Source organism: Zonotrichia leucophrys, chromosome 5, assembly GCF_028769735.1.
Source record: "Zonotrichia leucophrys gambelii isolate GWCS_2022_RI chromosome 5, RI_Zleu_2.0, whole genome shotgun sequence".
In the NCBI taxonomy this organism is placed as follows: domain Eukaryota; kingdom Metazoa; phylum Chordata; class Aves; order Passeriformes; family Passerellidae; genus Zonotrichia; species Zonotrichia leucophrys.
Genome location: NC_088175.1, coordinates 55,727,538 through 55,749,165, shown reverse-complemented (window position 1 = coordinate 55,749,165; position 21,628 = coordinate 55,727,538). Strand labels below are relative to the sequence as shown.

The window sequence follows — 21,628 nt, the reverse complement described above, 5'->3', positions numbered from 1 at the left end:
AGTTAATCTACTGACATCAAAGACTGCTAACCATACACAAAGTCCAAAAACAAAAAGCTCCTAATTAAAACCTTGAAAAAACAGGTCTGAGATATTCTGTATGACTGCAGCCTGAAAATTCCCAATTCATGGTGCTGCTCTCTTCCATTTGCTTGCTGTAGAGACCATTGAATGCACACTGTTCCACACACAATTTCAACAGCAGCTGACCCTGCCAACACATCCTTTCTGACTGCTGGGATTAAAACCAACCAGAGGAGTGGGTGGCTTAAAAATTGTCAGAGTCCTGAGTTTAAAAGCCAGACTTTTTCATGGTGAACTTATTTAAAAGCCTTGCCCTGTCCTCATTACTCCATGAATGTGTGCAGGTTAAATGCATAGCACAAGTACTAGTTGGACTGCTCTGTTGTATTTTCCCCCCTGTACTTGACACCTCTGTAGCAATTTCACAGGTCTAAATCTATACTGTTGCTGGGAAATTACACAGGCTACATGGAGAAGCTTGCCAATTGCATCTGTAGCCTTTTTTAGCATATTTGGTTTTTTCCTTGAAACAGGGATGGCTCCTTCTCCAAGCTGGTGCCCTCCACAGGGCACTGACCTCAGACACTGGGTCTTGCAATTGTCAACCATTTTCTTCTTTTCTTGGGGGCACAGATTCTGCCACAACCTCAACATTAAACATCCAGATTCAACATTCAACAGAAACATCCTTGAGGTGTGATGTGCAACTCTTCCTATTGACATCCAATGCCCAATTCCTTACAGGTACAAACCATTTTTTTGCCTTGCCTGTTGAATTCTAAGAGAAATGGAAATACAGCTTTGCCATGGCTGCATTCTCCACTTCAGCATATTAGAAGGCACATGATTAAGCTCAGTACTGTTATGAATAAGAAGCTTGACTAGGCCAATAGTCAAGCAGCAATCAATTTATTATTTAATATGGAAAGTATGAGCAATACAGCACTGGGGCATACAGTGGGGGAAGTTTTCCCTCCAACTGCACACCAGTAATTGATGGTTACAGGTATTTACAGGGGTACTGATCAGCTTTTTTAGCAGTTTCTATTTCCAAGTTTTACTCATCAGCAGATTCTATTCCCAATTTTTATGTCACAATTCTATACACTATTGTGATTTAGTTTCTCTCAGGATGTATCTCAAAGGAATATCCCCAGATGGTGGTGGTTGGTTTCCAAAAGAAGAAACACGAATCCCATCTGGTGGGGTCCAGCTCCCCAGATGTGTGTCCACCTTTTAATTGCAGAGACCATAAATCTCATAACAGTGATGTCCAGCTTCCCTTTGTTGAAACCATAAACCCTTGAGGTGATGTTCATCTTCCTTTCTCAAACTGTTTTTCTCTGCTTCAATAAGGCATGAGAAGTATATTGCCTTTATATATATTCCAAAGCTATAGTTTCAAGGATATAAGTAATATTCTAAAATTGTACTTCAAAAGGTTATTATTGCAGAGCTCTTTATGGATTAACTGCAAGCAAAAAGCAACATCTTTAACAATTTAATGCTCCTAAATCAACCAGGGTTAATTGCAACAAAAGATAGGTTCAAAGGCCTTTTTCCATGCTTTATTTTCCTCAGTTATTATTAGAATTCACAGCTCTCCCATTGTCAGTCTCCACACATTTTGCACTCACAAATACACACGTCACCTGTTTGTACCTGACACGAAACACAGCTTTGTATTTCACAGTACTAATTTGATGAGTGCTGGTATTTCCCTCCTCATATTATGCAGAGGCCTAGCAATATCCTATGAACCACTCTAAACAGAAAACTGAAGAAAAACAAAAGGCAAACTTCTAAAACAGAGGCTTAAAATGTTAAATTAATAAATGAACTGGAGGTGTTAAAGGTGCACACTACTGTAACACCCATTCAGTGCCCATTAAGGTACTGAATTAAGGGCAAAATTAAGGCACCCATTGAGCACAAAACTTTCATAAACATCATTCAGAAAATAAAAAGAAATTTCACGAACTTGGAAGAACAATGCCTTTTATTTCCCAGGATAAGATGACTCTCAGAGAAATATAAAAGGAAGGTAAGTTAGAAAGGTTTGTATACCTGAGAGCTCTTGTGTGTTTGGCAGTGGGATGCCATAAAGTCGGGACAGTTAATTCTTGTCCTCCTTACACAAATAAAAACTTATAAAACTGCTTAAGAACAGTATCCCTCAGAACACCAAACACTAAAAGTAAAATGGGAAGAGGGCAAAGCCTGAAAGAGTATTTCCATAACACAAGTGACAAACTCTTGTATCAAGAGTGTCCCCTTTCTCCTTATTTCCCCATAATGAAATAAACAAGATGTATGACCTTCCCCCACAGAACTCAAGTAAATATGCTAGCTGGTTGTAAAACAAGAAATCTGTTGACCAAAAAAAGACAGATCTGTAGATTATGCATGCCACAGTTACTGTTGCTCCACGGACTTTAAAGTGAGTAGTAAATCTGATGTGCATTAAAAAAAATATAAAGGCTACAAAGAAAAAAAAAGAAAAACTAGAATTCACTCAATGTATCTTCAAGGGTCTAAACATGAAGCAAATTTTAAAAGAATTAAAAAGCCAACTTTCACACAAGAAGCTTTAACTCTGAGATTTTCTATTTTGGAGAAATTAGAGCTAAATAGCAAAAGCTGAATTTAAAAAAAAAAGTCCATAACCCTCTTGTATTTAAATAAGAGAAGAACATATCTTTAAAAAAAAAATCTGTGTTGTCTTGGTTCAGGTGTTGCTATACTGAATGTCCATTTCTTATTCTCTTTTCACACGTGCTAGGAAGATGCTAGGATATTGTTCTGTCATCAGTGGGGATTCATGAACTCAATGGATGTTACAATGACTATGAAGGGATCAAATGGGTGACTGAGTAATTACTGAAGGTAATCAAATAATTGATTTAAAGCTACAGGCTGCTATTCAAGTTTTACTTTACTTTAGTGTAATCCTGCCAAGCCACTTAATATTCTCAAGGCCAACTCCCATGGCCTCGTGTAGAATCCCAAAAGATGGCAAAATGTGTGTGTTTCAACACACTGTGGGAAAGAAAAAGAGGCTGCTGGAGAAGGGGGCCATGCAGAGGCAAGGCAGCACTTTGCCAGGACAAACATCCTTATTCTAATTCTTGGAAATAAGCACCCTTCCCTTCTTTCCATCTTGACACACTCCCATGTGCTGATGTAGTAGGACAGGCAGTAACATACCAATTTCCATGCCAATTGTGTGATTTATTAATAAAATTTAGTGAGCATCATCAGGTTTAATCTAGCATGCTAAAAACTTCCACTTCCGTAATTACTGAATAGTTTTGGGAACAGTTTCCCACTACATTTAAAAGTACCATTTGAACATGTGACATGACCAGCAAGATTTAACAACAAAGAAACATACCATGTGAGCGAACACTAAAATATTTAAACCTGACTGCAGTATCCACTTCTGCACATCACATATTTGATGGGAATGGCTTAGACAGTTACAATTATGTTTTATAGGCCAGTGATGCAGTACTCACCTCACACAAACAGATATTCCTTAAACCCTTAGTTCTGCTATACATGTCCTGTAGATCTTCCCAGCTATTTTCAGAAGCCATCTAAATTTTGCCAGTTTTGGTACATATGCAACTGGCAACACCACACACTATGACATTAAAACAGAAATGCAAGGTTTTTTCTGAGTCAAATGGACTGACTATTATTTCTTTAAAACTGCTCTTACTATTTAATTTTTACAGCATTTTAATTCTTTCTGTAATCTGCTCTTCCAGGAACAGGTAACAGTCTGCCCTTGTGCCAAAGTATTTACTCCATCTAAGTAAAAATTAGGGAAAGAACTAGGATGTTTGAAATGGGAACAGAGTAAATGAAATACATTAAATTAAATGTCTGCTTTCATGAACTTTCCTGAGCCAAATACAGCACACCTGTGTACCGAAGAGCAGAGTGGTTTTACAAGCAAACAAAAAAGCAGATGAGTCTCTATTTACTATCTATGCACTTGAGGACAGTGGTTTTTTTCACATATGAACGCATATGTATGCATATATTCATAAATATTTATATGTGAACGCAGTGACCTCACAGAAAGCTGAATTTGAGACGGATTTCTCACCAAATTAAATGGCATAGGCTGCACTAATTGCAACATGAAATATGCTTAAAGGCAAGAGCAGGAAAGCAGCAATGCTGTAATGGGTTCTGACCCTCCCTCAGTGCCCTGTGTCACTGAGGCACCGTGGTTACAGATTAATTACCCTTTGCACTGAGCCAAATCACCTTACTCCCCAACTGAGGCTAAAATGAAGGCAGCTGCAAGGCTAAACTTCCCAAAAGAGGCCAGGATGGATTCCTAACAATCACAGCTATTCGGTATCCCCCCTGCCATTCAGCACCTAAAGAACAGTCTGAGTGTCACAGAATATAGCTCTTGTTTCAGAGTTTCAGAAGATTAGTGCAGTTAACCAGCTGCCTCCTTCTGAAATTCAGAAGTCATCAAATTCGACTCTTTCAGCACACTTAAAAGAAAATCCATTGCAGATTACAGGTATTAAGCCCCTCAAAAATATCTGGTCCCTTGGCAAACGTTGGCTCCCTTCACAGAAGGGGGAAGAAAACAAATCAAAACCAACAAAAACACAACAGTATCTATTTTCAGACAAGGAGATAACAGGAGCTTCTGTGCTCTTCATAGAACAGAGGGGTACAAGCACAGCAGGACTGAGGGACTATGCCAGCCTTTGATAATTAGTACCAATACAGTGGCTATTTTGGACACTTTGTCACTGAAAACAACAATTAATTATCAACTGATTCATTTCAGGACAGCATCTCAAAGGTTCAGCTGCTAAACACCTAAACATACCTTGCTGAGTTCCACCCCATCCTGAAAAATACTTCTTAATTAAAAAAAAAAATCTAAGTGAAGCAGTATAAAAATTGATTTTATTTCTCCATTTTCAAGAGAGACAGTCTCTCTTTGCACATCAAGCACACATTTCATCACACTGCCTCAGGAGGAAGAAACTTCCTTAACAATCTAATGCTACCAGAGCACAGCTGCTGCTCTTCAGTCTTGTCAGCTCAATTCCTCCACACGTTTTTTTCTTTTCTCTTCCACATTTCAGTAAAATCTCAGTTTTTTCCCCATGTTTATTGCCACAGACTAGCCTGAAACAAACACATGGCTGCAAAATCATGCGAGCATGATGAGGATGAATTGCTGGGTTTATTGCTGCTCTTGGCTCACCCAGCAATTCTGAGGTACAAAGTCACAGCTCCTACTTCTGTAGTCTTTCATACCAACAAAAACACAAATAGCCTGAAGAACTGCATCAGCTATGGAGCATTAAACAACATAAAGCATGAATAAACTACCTTGTTTACCACCTACACCAGGTAATTTGCCTCCCTTCCCTCCACCAAAATAAGTTATATAAACACCATAAAACCTACTGATGATTTGTTAATTTTGTGTGATTTTACAATGGTGAAATTCCAGAGCCTGGGCCCTGTTTCCATAAATTCCTGCTTCCCTGGTGTTGCATAGGAGGTGTTTTGATGCTGTCAAAGCAAGGGCAGATATTTGGGTCATGGATAGAAGTGTGGTGGCCTGGAAGACTTTTAAATGGAGGCATAGAAAGATATTCTCCTGCAGTTCCATCTCCAACTGAAAGGGAAAGGTTTCACTTCTGCAATTACATGTGACTCAGCAAATACATGCTCTGCTTTCTAAGTGCTTCAATCTGCCCAAAGCAGGTTTACTTTGTTTTTCCACTTCCTTAGTTAACAAACGCAAAGAAAACCTTCCTATTTCCTGCAAGGAAACTGACCACAAATTGACTAAATGTGACCATTCAAAAATAACAACAAGACTATGTCAATGGCTGGAAAAATCAGCATTTTGGGTAATGTATACTAGCTGGCAGCAAATGAGTCTTTTCTTCCTAAGACAGCACATGAAGACAAAATATACCAGAATTTTTTGACACTTCTCTACTTTTTTCCATAGAAACTATTAATCAATATCAACAAGTAAGATCTCAATGAATTCTGTACACACCTATTTCTTCGGATTGTAAGATTCACATACTGATTTCTCTAACAATTGACTGAATTATTGTATCTAAAAATACAGCAGAAAAAGAGGGAACACTACAAAAACTATTGCTAAGATAAAAACCAGTAAAAGTAAACATTAAAAAATACTGGAACTATGTAAACGGGAAGATGAGCAAGTAAGGAAAGAGTAAAAGAATCATAGAAGCACATAAAAACTGCTATTTGATGAAATGTCATATTTATTCTTCAGTATTTCTAAAAGGTACTTGCCCTCCAATGCATTTGAAATAGCAAATATAACAACACACATCTGAAACCTTTGCAGAATATTAATACTGAAGGATGGCTTGAGAATTTTCTTTTGCTTTCCAACAAGCGTATCACTTGACTTCCAAACAGAGAATATTTACACTCTGACCCTTACAAGACAGACAGCACACCCACTGTGCCAAACTAGACAATGGCAAGAAACACTGCTTTGACAAGTGGCATAAATGAGGTTTCTCTGTCTGCAGAGTGGTACATCACAAGGAATACTGTCTGTGAGCAGTTCTCTATTAAATAGAGAAAATAACATTGAGCTCGCAATCTCACTGAAAAAGGGATTACAATTTAGGTTAGGATATCCTTATCTTCTGTCCTGACTGTAAAGCAATAAATGAGACACAGGAAAGTGTCAGCATTCTAATTTTTCTAAACACTAAAGAATACAGTAAAATGTCAAAAGTAACTCCATGGCAAATCTCTTGGGCAGAAATGCATTATACATCACAGAAGATTTTTTTTTTTTTTTTTTTTTTTTTAGTTTTTCTGGCCAAACTGAGACTTTCTTTCTGGATTTTTAGTTTGGCTTCACGATGTTAGATATATGGAGCACCATCAATATTGCCAATGCATTTCTCTCTGTTCCTTTGGCTGCAAGCAGCTTCTAGTTTGCTGTGTTAGGCACTTTCTTATAAGCCATCAAAATAAAGCCATCAAGGCAAACACATTCCATGAAATTATGGAGCTGCACCACTGGTTTAAGCACCCATTATGCTTAAACACAGCCCAAAACAAAAGCACATAGTTTACAGCTATAGTACAGCCACAAGTCACATCTAAACACCACATCTGTACCTCAAATATAGATCCTTACAAGCCATCAACCAAACAAGCATCATCATCCACACTGATAGAAATCAGAAATCTTTTAGGGCCCAGAAAATTTAGACAACAAAATTGTGATCTCTACACAGAAGAAAAGTTATTTTTATTACCCCTGCATTTCTGAAAGAATTCAGAAAGCATGTTAAGAACCTACAGCAAAATACGGTATCTCATTTTCTCCTACATAAGTAGCCTACTACCACTGTGCAGAATTAATCTTCAGATTTTCAACTTTCCATGCCAGAACAGGTAACATCAGACAGCTGAGGTATTGACACACCTTTATCTGAAAGGAGGGAAAAATGATTTCAAAGTCCCTTAAAAATAATTACCAAACCCAACAAACGTAAAGAAAATAGCTGACCTAAAAAACACACCCAAGGAAAGCTCAACCATTCTCAAGCTTAATTAGGAAATTCATCATTTTTTATCACTTCCAACAGTAGACATATACCAGATCAACACCTGTGCATTCATTAACCAGCTTGAAATGAGCACACTACTTTTACCCCGCTACAAAAACCAGATGTATTATTCTTAAGCCATTCCATTACATTAGATGCATTATTCTTAAGCCATTGCATTAGATTGCTTTGTAACACCACTGCAGTAAGACTGACAATTAACTGCACTTTTAGAAAAAAACTACCACCAGCTACTTCTCCACAATTAAAAAATTCTGCCTTTTACAGCCCTGTTGTTTTACATTCATTTAATGAGTTGCTGCAGTAGAAACATTACAATTGCTATTGAAGTGCATCTTGTTGTGTTTACGGTCCTGTTCTCTGCTATGAAGCATTCTACTGCAATCAAACTATTCAGTGTCTTGTATCTTTGTCATATTTCACATGTGGGCAGAAAGGAATGCACTGCCACAAGAAAAAAAAAAGAAAAAAAGAGGAAAGCTCTGTTTCACATCAGGCTGCTTCTAAGGAGTTGTATGTTGTTGTTCAGAAAAAAAAAATTTGGAATACAGCATCTCAATAGTAATGTTCAAATAATATTCAGAAAACTGTCCTTTTAGCTAAAAGTAGGGAGGTCTCACTAGACAAGATCATCTGGACCGTAATTACTGACCCCAACAACTGCCCTCATGTAGGATTCACTTCTACAAGCAGCATTCCAGACTGTCCAGGTATTTGGGGCCACAAAAGCAAGAAGTGGCCACAGAATAACACCCCGAGCTTACTGTGCACTGTGTCTACTCCCTGAACTCACAGTGAAACTCATTTCTGATGTTGTCTTCAGCATCATTTGAAAAAAAAAAAAAAAATCAACTTATAACATCACATTCAATGTGCCAAAAGCGAAATGTCAAAGGAAATGTGAAAGTGGACAGGAAAACACCAATTTCATATTTTTTACCAAGCTAAAATAATCTTCAAAAGTGTTCCTCTTTGCATTTTGAGAGACTGATTTTAGAGCAGTAATTTTTGCTCACACCATTAAAACATACATGTTTAACTGGATAGACAAATTCAATTCAATCTTAGGACCTCTCTGGCACCACAACCGACCAGAAATATGAGTAAGACTTATCATTGTGTCTCAAAGCCATACCAAAATCCAGTTCAGATAATGCAGAAAAGATAATTCATTTCAAAATCATGTAATTTTTGTAATCTTATGGCAATTTGATTGATGTGTATGATTTTAGACCAAGTTTAGAAGTTACATACAATTATGAAATAATGGTGATAGCTGTGTACTTTCTTCTTGTTGTTATCAAGTAAGATTACAGGTTGCCTTAACATAGCTTAACTCATTAATTCATATTTGTCTGCAATGAGGCTTGAAGACATGTGAGATCTTTCCCAACAATCCCCATAACATGATGCAGAAAGGATGGCATCACTGCCTGACAAGGAACAAAAACCCATGAGCTGTCCACCTCTGCAAGATGTACTGTGCTCACTCATTTCAGCACCAATGCATGAAACAGAGCACAAACTTGGACAAAAATAAACCCTCATGATGAAAAACTCTGTCCTGCAAAGTTAATATTTTGCCTTAGCTAAGCAATTTCACATGGAAAGATACTGCACTCTGATTTTTTGCGAGAAAAACCAGTCCTGCAATCCTGCCTTGTTGGGTCTAACCAACTAATGAGGCATGGGTTTGCAACAAGCATTAACTGCCTTGTGCTGAAGGAGATGAAAGCACAATTTCTTCCCAGAAAATGGCATGTTGTCATCAGTGCATGCTTGAAACTTCCTCTGTGTGCTGTTGAAATGCTGAACTCGATCTTCTCCACAGCCAGGTTAAAACCAAGTGACTGCTGACGAGAACAGACCAGGACTTCCATAAATCTCCAGCTCTACAAAAGAATTTCAGCCTCCTTTGTAATGGGATGACCAATCTGGTACCAAAACTCACTTTGCAACACATACCATACTTGGGTAGAACTTTAACTGGAATTTCCCTCCCACTGATCATTTTCATCTCTCATTACCTAAGAACATAAACCATCACAGGCCACAACGTTGTGCTCTTACAATAATATACACACTCCTCAGAATTACGATTTTCATAATTAGCATCCACATGCCATTTTCAACTTCTTGATACTCTTTACAACTATTTTTTTAAAGTTGAGGGAGGATTTGAATTTATTAGTTTTTTTGACAACTATCCAGAATTAACTACGCTTCGTTTCTCATAGTGGTAACATTTGCTCAAGATGATAAGGACTCAATTTTAGTGCTCTACACTAAATGCCTTAACTACTATGAATGTTCAGGCAGTTTTTAACTTTCCATATCTCTTTTCTGTACAGATTAATCTGCACAAGCTCATTGAAGATACAAACCTGCATCTACAAAAGCTGGTTTGGTACTCCCTCTCCATTTCAACTCTTCTTCCAAGGATGCATCACTCTTTAATGAGCATAAAATTATTAATCCAAATTAATTCACATGACTGCCAGTGAAAGTTTCCTTAAACCTTTTAATTAAATCAGAAGAATTGAACCACAATATATTCCTCCAAGGGCTATATTCCAAAGCACATCAGCATGGCTCATACGGACCAGCACTGTGGAAGCCCTAACCAGAAACATTACCAAAAAAAAGTTGTCTCCTTGTCCCAATAAAAACCCATTCTGAAGTAAGGAAGTTACTGGATAATTGAAGCAATTTCCTGATTTCTCCTGCATTCAGACATTTTCCTGTTCAGAAATTTTCAATTATTTTTTGCCTGTGTATGCAGCTCCTGCTGCCCCCTTACTTGACTATGTAGCAGGCACGATTTTTTTTTTTTTCACATCTCAGTGAATACCTTATGTTTTAAGCCTTAAAACATGCAATGGTTCTGCAAAAGGCTGCTTTGATGCCCATTTTACAGGAGACACAGCATAAAGGGAAAAGTCACATTTTTCTGAAAAATGTACACATGTATATCCTCCAAAAACACGCTTTAAATACTCATTACTACTTATTACACACTTATTTCTGTGTTATTATCCCAACACGGCAGAGAAATATCACAGTCAAAATCTCAGCTTGGTTTACTGATGAGGAACTGGAAGTTGAGCAGTGTAAACAGCAGTATCATAATAGATCTGCTCTGTACCCAACATTAATTTCTCATGTGTGTACATCAAGATGTACAACGGGATAAGATGTCTCAGCTTTACCTTTTCTTTGCTGAACTGACAACACAGACAATAATATACCGTCTCTGAGCAAGTGAGCACAGCACATTACCTTATCAGAACACGGCAAGCTCAGATCAGGTTTATTTTGTAGCTGCAATAAATTTTGTTCATATTTTCTCGCTTTCACAGAAAGGAATTATTCTAGATTGCTGCAACTTTTTATACATTTACTGGCATTGATTAACAATACAATATCTCACAGTAAAAAAAGTCAGTCCCCGGTCATTATTCAGATATAGAATCCTGAAATGAGATTGTTCAAGTGTTTTGCACTCCAGAAGGGAAAACGTTAGCAATTCTCAGCTTCACCTGTTTGCCTTTACAGTGAAATAGAGCCTGTCTGGTTTAACTGCTCTATATATAAAGCTTACATTTGTCACTGCCTTGTTACACCCCGCAAAGCTGTGGGTCAATTACACAGGGGCATAAAAAAAAACCAAAAAAACCACAAAAATCGACCAACCAGCCAAAAAAAAAAAAAACCAAGAAAAACCAACCAAAAGACCCAAACAAGCAAACAACAAGCATCACATTCAGTCTTGAGACGATCAGGAGCCGGAGCGAGACAGAAAAGAATCAGAGACGATCTTTGCTCTAAACTTAACACCCCAGCAAGACCTGAAATCTGTATTATTTCTCTTCCAAGCACTGAACATGAGCCAGGAAACGAAGCAGGAGCACTGTGAGGAAAGGAGCTGGCGGTACTCACCTAGTGCCAAGGACCAGAGCAGGGAACAGAGGCAGCACGTAACAAGCAGCGATGAATTTCATCCCGGCCCTTCTCACAGCGCCTCCGTCCGCGTCTCCTCCAGCCTCGCCTCGCCCGGGGCGCTGCGGACAGGCTCCGGCAGGGCAGACAGACAGACGGCGGGAGGGAGGGAGCTCGGGCAGCGGGGATGGAGCTCCGGCAGCGGGGATGGAGCTCCGGCAGCGGGGATGGAGCTCCGGCAGCGGTACGAGGGCACAGCGGCAGCCCCGAGCCCGCCCCGCCGCTCCAGCGCCGGCGGCTGCGCCAGGACGCGCCCCCGAGGGGCGGCCCGGCGGGGATTACGGCGTGAGGCTGGCAGCTCCATCCCACCGGAACGGCCGGGAAAGCCTGCCTGGAACAGAAAAAAAATAATTAAAAAAATAACGAGATAGGCGCAGTTAAACCAGCAGCGGTGTTTTGCTGTTAGTGTCTCTGTGTGATGCGACTATAACACAGGAGCTGTTCCAAGGGGTGTCGAGCCCCAGAGCAGCCTGTCAGCTCTGCCCGGAGCCTCGTGTCATTTCTGCAAAGCTGGAACACACCAGCTGCTGATTCTGTCAGGTGTTCATTCACCCCGTGTCGAGTTGGAGGTAGGAGCAGAAAGAGCTTCCAGAATGGGACTGAGAACAAGGTCATCGCTAAAATCCCAGAATGGGACTGAGAACAAGGTCATCGCTAAAATCGCAGAATGGGACTGAGAACAAGGTCATCGCTAAAAGCCCTTCATCACCTGAAACAACGGACAAGACCTTCAAAGAAATAAATACCCTTCTCATGTTTCCTGAGTTCGTATTGTCCCAATCTTAATCATAAATGACATAAATCAGCAAATTTGGTTACAAGTGTTTTCAGTGTGTAGATAATTGCCTACCTTAAAACAAGTCCATCTGATGGCTAATCATATGAAAGTAAAAGATTTAAACAGAAGGAATCTTTCTCCGCAAGACCGCAAAACCCCAATCAAACAAACTTGTCTGCAAGTGAATGAATTGTGGTCATTACAAGAAACATATCTGGTCACCTATGGGCATCTCTGCCCTTACAAAAGACATCCAGAAACTACATCATACATCACAAGCATGAAATAAAAATTTCCTTAAACTGGTTACTCATTGCATTCAGCTCCTTATTGCGGAGTAATTTTGTATTCCATCACAGAAAACAGAAATTTGCTGTTTGAAATGAATGGAAGACTTTTTAAATTTAGTATTGTCCCTTAATATGATACGTATATGGTGAATGCAAACAAAATTAATAAATTACATCCTTCAATAGCAAACCAAGAATGATGGGAGGTAAAACAAAAACATAAAAAGGTGATATACACAGCCAAAAAGGAACAAAATAATTAATTTCTGACTTTGTGTCCCAACTTTAGTATCTTCCTCAGCACACCTGGCAGCACATTCTATTCAACCTCATTAATTTAAATCTTTATTTATTGTTATTTTGATGCTACATACCAGCTCGAATGAACAGTCATGTTACCATGGATACTTATAATAGCATGGTAAAAAGGTCATAAAAAGAACTGTTAGCTAGTCATTTTCCTTCTAGAAAGAACCAACCTTTCCAGTCTACCAGGCACTTCATAGTAATGTATCAGCAGCTAATACTTCTAATACTTGTGAAAAATGTGTATTTTATGATCAGCTTTTCACAAATATTAAAATTAATATTGTATGTGTTATGTTACAAAGTTATGCAATATTAATTTTCTTAAGTAGTGTGTTAAATACAGTTTTAGGTTATAACAATGTTAAACTAGACACTGTGCTATGTAAGATTCTTTTTGTAAAGAAAGAACTCAGACTGAGATAGCAGCCACAGGATGCCTGAATCTTTCAGAGAAAGAGAATTTATTGCCCCATTACCAGAAGAAATGAACTTCTTCTTGCCTTGCTCAGCCATGAAGATGCTGTGAGGATTCAGAGGAAGAAACTGACACTGCTCAGACAGAATCCTGTGTTTGAATGGAATTTATGCATCATGGATGAGGTGTATGAATATGCAACAGGCTGTTGCTGTTAAGGGTTAATCCTCTGTTAACGTGGGTCCTTTTTCAGGCTTATTTTGCCCAGAAAAAGGTACCCGGCCTGTCCATAACTCTTTGTTTTTATGGTCTCATATTGTCCTAATCCAAATTGTCCAAATTATTATAAAAATATCAATATAGTTAGAGTAATAACTATTTTATTACTATTAAACATTTAAAATTTTAAAAACAAGTGATTGGTGTTTTTCACACTTTTCCGTGCATTCATACAGGGTGGAACAGAGGGGAAGGTGCTAGTGCATCAAGTGAAAAATGCTGAGTGATCTTAAGTAATCTTGTGAAATTTCACAATTTCAGGAAGTTAATTTTTTAATTTATTACCGCTCTGCCTCTTTCTTTGGGAAGGGGGCGGGTGGAATACAGAGGCCTACACAACTGCTGCTTCTTGGTTTCACCTCAAGGCCTGCAAGGGAGAATTATCTCCACAAGAGGTGAAGCTCTCATGCTCCCCAGCACTGCTGCTTTAGCCCTGCTCTGAAGGGAACACCCTATAAAGGCTGGCACAGCTCAGTTTGAGCCTGTAAACACCTCAAGAACTCAGCACACAGGGTTTGTAGCAAGATTTCCCAACTCAGGTGGGCCCATGGGAACCCCCAATCGACTCAAGCACACATACACACAGCCAGGCTAAGCAGAGACTGCACCCCTAAATGCTGAGCTAGACACAGGTACAATTGCATCACTGTGCAGATAATGCTTAGCAGTGAATGCATGTGGGACAAAAGGAAAATCTGCTCTTCTAGAGGTAAATTTCTATAATTAAGGGCTGGGCACTTAATCTTCAATGCTGTTCTTGTCAGACCTGATTGTACTCCAGCTGTTTGCCTAAAGACACAAAAAACCATCCTTTTCCTCCCTCCTATTGAGATAAATGACCTTGATCTTCACAAGTTAGAGGGGGGTTTGTGTTTTGGTTGGTTGGTCAGTTGTTTATGTGAAAAACGAGGTTCACTCTCCTGGTAAAATTTCAATGTTTCAGAAAGGAAAATAAGATATGGAAATAAATCAGTTTTACTTTTATCCACTAATACTTATTTTCTTGGCAGAAAGGGATTGTTGGAACCGTTTTATTTTTCAGACAAAACATTCATTCCAGTGTGGTTTTCCTCCTAAACTTGTCTCTAAACCAGGACAGTAATTCATTTTGGAGTGTTCGCTCCCTTAACTTGTCTTAAACCAAGACATCCCCCCATTTACTTATTTTAGATAAAGTAGAATGAAAACTTATGCTCATGTAAGTATAAAAGCTGTTATAAATGTAAAAGGAAAAAAATTAATTTAAAAAGAAGGCTTCATAAGGCTGCTTTTAAGGTATCTGAGAAACCTGAAAGGCTAATGTGGATAAACACAGTGAAAAAGGTAAAGAGAAAAGCCCTCCCTTGCTGTGTGGAGGTTGCTGCAGGACTGAAGGAAAAGACACTAGAGGTGTGAAAGGCACCACCCCACACATGCTCAGTTTTCAAGACCTTACAGAAGTAAAGTTGGCAAGATAGCAAAACAGTACGGATGAGACTTATTTTCCAAAAACCCGAGTTGGAATTCTGATGATTAAAAGGATGCTGAAATGAATGCAGCCTAAATCCCATGATAACCAGCTAGATATATAGGGTTTTGGGGGTTTTCTCCCCAAGACATACACATTTTTGTTCTACAAAAATATTCTGCTTTTATTACTTTAGTTCATAAATATGAATCTTCATTCAAATGGCCAACAACACAAGGGACTGTGTCAGGGTGCAAGCTAGAAGTCAGCCTCCATGAAGTTACCTTATGGATAGGTGAACTGCTGCATTTCTTTCAAAAAAAATTAGGATTTTTTCAATGGAGAACCTAACCTGTAACCACTATTTTTGTGGAGATGTATAGTAGATGTTTTTGCCCCTGATGTCCGGGAGGAATGATGAGGTGCACTCCATCTTATCAGAAGGCTAATTAGTTACTTTGTTATACTAGATTATTCTATATTACATTACATCTGAACTGGATCTGCCCAGCATCTGTGACTGTCAGTGACAGTCCCACACACACCTGGATCACCCCAGAATCCAGTCACCAATTCCCTTCAGGTAAACCATCTTCCACAATGCATCCCACTTGTGAGCAACACAGGTGCAGCAAATGAGATAAGAATTGGTTTTTGTTTTTCCTTCCTCTGAGGTTCAGAGAATGTGAATCCCAGAAATATCCTTGGGAAGAACTGTGCCTTGCATTTCTGTGTGAAGAGAAATGTGGCCACAGAGATACTCAGGCTACAAGGTTGGAGAAGGGATATGACTTTTTTTGCCATGGCAAGGAACTGGATCATGAAAAAGCTCACACAAAGAAGTCAGGCATTAAAGCACTGCACAGAGCATGGCATGTACACACACAACTGTGCAGCTTTCAAATTCCATTCTTTAACCACAATAGGTTCTGTGGAAAAGTAATTTGTTTGAACTATGCATGAGGTAGAATGATTTGGCTCTCAGTACACTGGCATTTTTATAAAACCCTCTAGAAAATGTGCTTTTTAGTGTAATTCACTAGAAAAACTGAGTCTTCATTCTACCTGTATTGAACAGTTTTTTGTGATATAGAGCACTTGACATTTAGCACACTTGAGACATTTAATCCACTTCTGTTTAAAATAGGGACCAAACACATTCCAGCAGAATTTCAAAGGTGATAACACCTTGCTAAGCCCACCAACAGTGAGTTTCCTAAAGGTCTGCCTAAAGGCACATGATAAATACATATTATATCGCTCTATTACATAATTTACATTTACAAAACCACGTATTTGGAACCAGCTGATCCTATCTTTTCACCTGAATTTGTGGTTATATTCACTTTCTTATATCACCTGAACTAAAAAGATAGCAAAAACCCCCAAGCTTTTCTGACATTTCTAGATCAGTCTTTCTGAAATTTTATTCTGTGTCTTTTTCACAGTAGGTAGGGGTAAGTAGCTCTGAATTTAATCTGGGGTATTTTTCATATTTTACAATAAGCTGTTGAAAGACTGGCAACGTAACAGGCCTACTTCAAAAAGAGATCATATTTTGTAGCCAAGATACCAGTGCAAGGCTGTCCTATATGAACACAGCTGGAATAAAAATTAGGGAAAATAGGAAAAATAACCCCAAAACAAAAACATAATATAAAATAATTTACTATAAAGAAGAGCTATTTAGATGATCACATTATCTGCAAATCTGCTCTGACACATTTTTGCTCATCTGGTCTTAGACTCCATCTATGTTGAAGGCATAATGGAGTGTTTTGGTTTCTATATAAAGCAGCAGTTATGGAAGGAGATGGCTTGGATTCTTTGCAAGTAAGGCTGAGTGTCCACGTTACTTCAGCCTCAAAACCAAACAACATAATTTCTGCATTCCTTTTGAATTATCAAGTTTATAGCTAAATTGTCATCAATATTAATTTCTTTTTTCTCATCAATATTAATTTCTGGTTTGTGACTTACCAAAGGGTAAGCCCATTATCAAGGTAAAGCAAATCAAAGTATGGAGCAATATGTTTGTATTTACTGTCACCCAATGTTGTTATTATATTTCTGGAGTCCCATACTGTTGTTATCATATTTCTAGAGTCCCATACCTCCTCAGTGTTTTCTTATGGCTGCAGATCTTCACAGTATGGACTCCTTTTTCTGCATGTGGTTCCTTCTTAGCCAGGGTTCCTTCCAGGCTCTCCCTGATTGGCCAAGCCCACCCCCTTTTATCCCTGTTATCTTCATTAGCCACAGCTGCTGCCCAGTTAAGGCCATCACAGCTGCAGCCCATCAAGAACAACCAGGGCTTATCAGGGCAAAGCCTATATACAGATAATCAAGTACTATATTTCCCCCTTTTCTTTTATTTACAGATATTCAAGTACAACACATACATTTCCCCATGACTCAAAGGCCATGTACAACACACACAGCTCCTTGTTCAAAGGCCACGTTCTTTTACAGCTCTTGGCTGCCTTATCTCTGCCATCACATCAGGGTCACCAATTGCTGTATTTATATTTCTAGAGTCCCATACTGTTTTTATTAGATTTATAGAGCCCCATACCTTCTCTTGGTGGTTTCCTACAGCTGCAGATCTTCACAGCACAAACTCCTTCTTCTGTTCATTACTGCTTCTTAGTCAGGGCTCCTTCCAGGCTCTCCCTGACCAGCCAGCCCACCCCCTTTTATCCCAGTTATCTTCATTAGCCACAGCTGCAGTCCATCAAGAACAACCAGGGCTTATCAGGGCAAGGCCTATATACAGATATTCAAGTACTATATTTCCCCCTTTTCTTTTATTTACAGATATTCAAGTACAATACATACATTTCCCCATGACTCAAAGGCCATGTACAACACACACAGCTCCTTGACTCAAAGGCCATGTTCTTTTACAGCTCTTGGCTGCCTTATCTCTGCCATCATGTCGGGGTCACCAATTGCTGTATTTATATTTCTAGAGTCCCATACCTTCTCTTGGTGGTTTCCTACAGCTGCAGATCTTCACAGCACCGACTCCTTCTTCTGCCCATTGCTGCTTCTTCATCAGGGCTCCTCCAAGACTGCCCCCTGACCAGCCAACTCACCCCCTTTTATCCCAGTTATCTTCATTAGCCACAGCTGCTGCCCAATTAAGGACATCCCAGCTGCAGCCCATCTAGAACAACCAGGATTGGGGCAAGGCCACTTACACAATACATATATTTTACTGTGACTCAAAGGCCACCTATATTTCCCCCTTTTCCTTTAATTACAGAAACATGTTCAAATAGGATTAACAATTATACATATTTTAGGATTGACAATACATATTTTACCCCATGACTCAAAGGCCACCTCTACTATAACCCAATAAAGGGATAAGAATTGAAGAGAGGGTTTATCTACCATTTCTGAAGTATGAAAGGATTATCAGCATGTATTGATGCTGTACAGAGACTTTATTGGCTAGTGATTTTCACCCATAACAGAACAGGTGTGATGGAAAGATTAGCTTACTCCAAACATTATTTCAGCTGAGATTTGTTATTAGTCTAGGGCAGGCCATGATATTTCAAATCTTTACCCTGGCTACACTGTGAAATCTATTGAGGGACTTATCAGTTTATGAAGAATTTTTTATACAATCTTTCAGCTTTTTATTAGCTAGTGAAGGCTGGAATATAAAAGTGCTGATCTTTTCAAAATCAATATTTAACCATGGAGAGTTCCATAAATGTTATGAGTAACTGTAAAAATCAGCATGTATGTACAAAGTGCAAATGTATACTTAGTGTTCTTTAAGAACATTATTCATTCTCTTAAGAAACACCACAACCTACATTCCACATTAAGTAGTTAAATCCTCTCCAATCAACTTTCCTATATTTTCTTTGACCTTTACACTTTTGTACTAAGTGACCTTTAGTATTCAATGGTCCAAGACTTTCTTATTGTAGTTTCTTAATTTGGGTTTGGTTCTGTCATAGCATAAAGCTTGTCATAGCTTGATTCTGTCACAACATAAAGAAGAGGCATTGGGGTCACAAATCAGGTTTATAATTATCTGCTTTTCCCTTCCACTCCCAGCTGTCTTGTAACTGCCTGTCACACAGAAATATTAATTGTACAGTCTGGTATAGCACTGTAAGTGACAAGTGGCAATTAGCCAAAAAAGTTAGTTTTATAACATCTACATGACTGAGAACCTTAATTGGGTAGTACCATGATAGTGTCTAGGGTAGCTAGGCTCTGTTTCCTTGTTTATTGTCCTCCAGGGAAACTGTGTTCCTTTACCAAAGTCTTCTAAATACCAGTGTGCTGACCTTTAAACTCTCCAAAGCCATCATGGACTTCTCCCTGTTTGCACTCTTCCACACAAGGAACTACTGAGCTTTCTTCAGAATCAATAATTCTGAACAGAAAAGTCTTTCTATTTTTAGAGTTACAGATTACATTCAGTACGCAAAAACATTATGTTATGATTTCTCCCCAACCTTGGGCAAACCTTCAGATCCATAACTTCAGTAGGGTAGACTGCAGAAATGCTGCGAGGCAAGTAAATATTAGATAGCTTAGATGGTTTTTAAATATAACAGAAGACAGAACTGGTGTACTCACTCCATTTTTCCATTTTATCTGTTTAAATATACTCACACTAAGAATAAATATAATGTCTTTAACCAAACCTGCCCAACTCTCCTATTATGCTCTTCTAATTAGAAAAGTACTTAAGTCCAATACAATTTGCTCTTAGTGCAACTGTGTTCTTGCACAATGAGACATGATAAGCAGCTTCTCTTCCAAAAACAATTGTGAAAATTATTGATGAATTTTTCTTTTTTTTTTTTTTTGCAGTCCGTAGCAATTTAGGAACAGTCTTTCAGCTGCTCCAGTAGTTGCCAGTCCCTTGCAAAGACCAAACACAAAAGCTGATTAAGCTGCCAGAGAGAACTGCCAACTTTTAATTATCCTCCAATATTCAGGACGGATATTTGGAAGATCAATTACTTCTGAATTACTATCCTGGAAATAAATTCATATTGCTGGTTCAGTTACCATGTATTCTAAACCAAATTCACATTGCTGGTTCAATTGCCATGTATTCTAAACCAAAACAGACATCTCTTTGTTCTGAGTAAGCTCTTCCTCTTTCTTTATATATGTACCCCTTTTCTGGGTTTCATCGTCAGGTGAAAAAAAAGAAGTAAAAATAAATAATAATAAGGCAGAAATTCCTGGACAGTATGGAAATGACAACAGTTAGAGACTTGCAGAAGCAGCTGTTTTTCAGGGTAGTTGTAGTTCAAAAGGTAGGAAATAATACAAACCTACAAAATGGATTTGAAGTTAATTTTTCTCTTTCTAAGAAAGGGTGGGGGCCATGGGGAGTTGATCAAGAGACCCTCCTTGCTAAGGGAACACCAATTACAAGTGGTAACTTCCTTAGAATTTTTATTTCTTTGTGGGTTTTTGTTGTTTTATCATTGTTGTTGTTGTTTCTTGTTTTGTTCATTTTCAGTGTCTTATTTTTGCTAGCTGTCGTTCAGGATCAGGCTGAAGTAGTTCCAACAAAAATGCTTGGAAGCTTATGCATTTTACCTGTCAGGGGAATTAGATAAAATTACTGATGACTGCAAGCCTGTAGTACAATTTACAATTTAATTTACGAGTGTAAACCATCTGTGACAATGCTAACTTCCTGTCCAAGTCCCATCTTTCTACCACTTAGAACTCTGTGAACTGTAATTTAAGGGTTAAATGGTCACCTTTTTCACAAGGAACAGAATGGTAAAATAAAACTGGTTTCAATGTGTTCTCTTCACCGCACAGCTTTAATCCCTTTACTGTTTCTGCAGAGAAGGAAGGGAAAAGTTGAACATTTTTTCTCCTGATATGGGATTTGTATATTTTATTTCATTTAACTTGATGGCAAATCCTGAATAAAAATCCCTGCTTACTAATCCACAAAGAAGAATGAGCTTGAACTGATGTTGACATTATACATCTTAACTTTCCCCTTATATACATCAAGTTTTCAGGGAAAAGACTGTTCTTGATATTTCAACACTTGACATAAAAGAAGCTGTTACAAACTTATCCCCCCTCTGCTTCAAGCGATAAATACATTAATCAGCCAGACACTAGAAATGCAGCTCTGTAAGAGGTTATAAACAGTAACAGCATGAATCATCATCAGGATGCTTAGGGAATTTGGAACTTTAAAATTTTACAGCTGGAAGCATTTACAGAATTGCAGAAGTCGAGTGACATGACTAAGTCATCAAATGCATCACTCCGTGCAGGGCAGGTTAGTCATCAGGTGTGTGTCTAACTTACATAAAACAGCAATCAGACCTAATTCAAATTACTGAGCTGTACCTTGCTTTGAGTCCATCAGAATCAAGTCATCCAGAAAGTTAATTCAACAGAATCTGTAGAGGCGATTTCTTCAGATTG

General features: G+C 38.5%; 1 protein-coding gene across 2 annotated transcripts in view; it reads right to left on the bottom strand.

Annotated features, from left to right (window-relative positions):
• LUZP2 (leucine zipper protein 2) overlaps positions 1–18,251 on the bottom strand; it is a 77,245-nt gene extending 58,994 nt beyond the window's left edge. Inside the window, exons 1-2 of one of the 2 annotated variants that reach the window (XM_064715777.1) lie at positions 18,161–18,251; positions 11,601–11,991 (exon numbers count right to left, since the gene is read on the bottom strand). In XM_064715777.1, the coding sequence (XP_064571847.1) occupies positions 11,601–11,662 (62 nt within the window). In that variant the 5' untranslated portion in view covers positions 11,663–11,991; positions 18,161–18,251. Of the gene's footprint in view, positions 1–11,600; positions 11,992–17,753; positions 17,836–18,160 lie in introns of those variants that run through there. The other variant, XM_064715779.1, reaches the window with a different exon arrangement.
• Between the last annotated feature and the right edge of the window lie 3,377 nt (positions 18,252–21,628).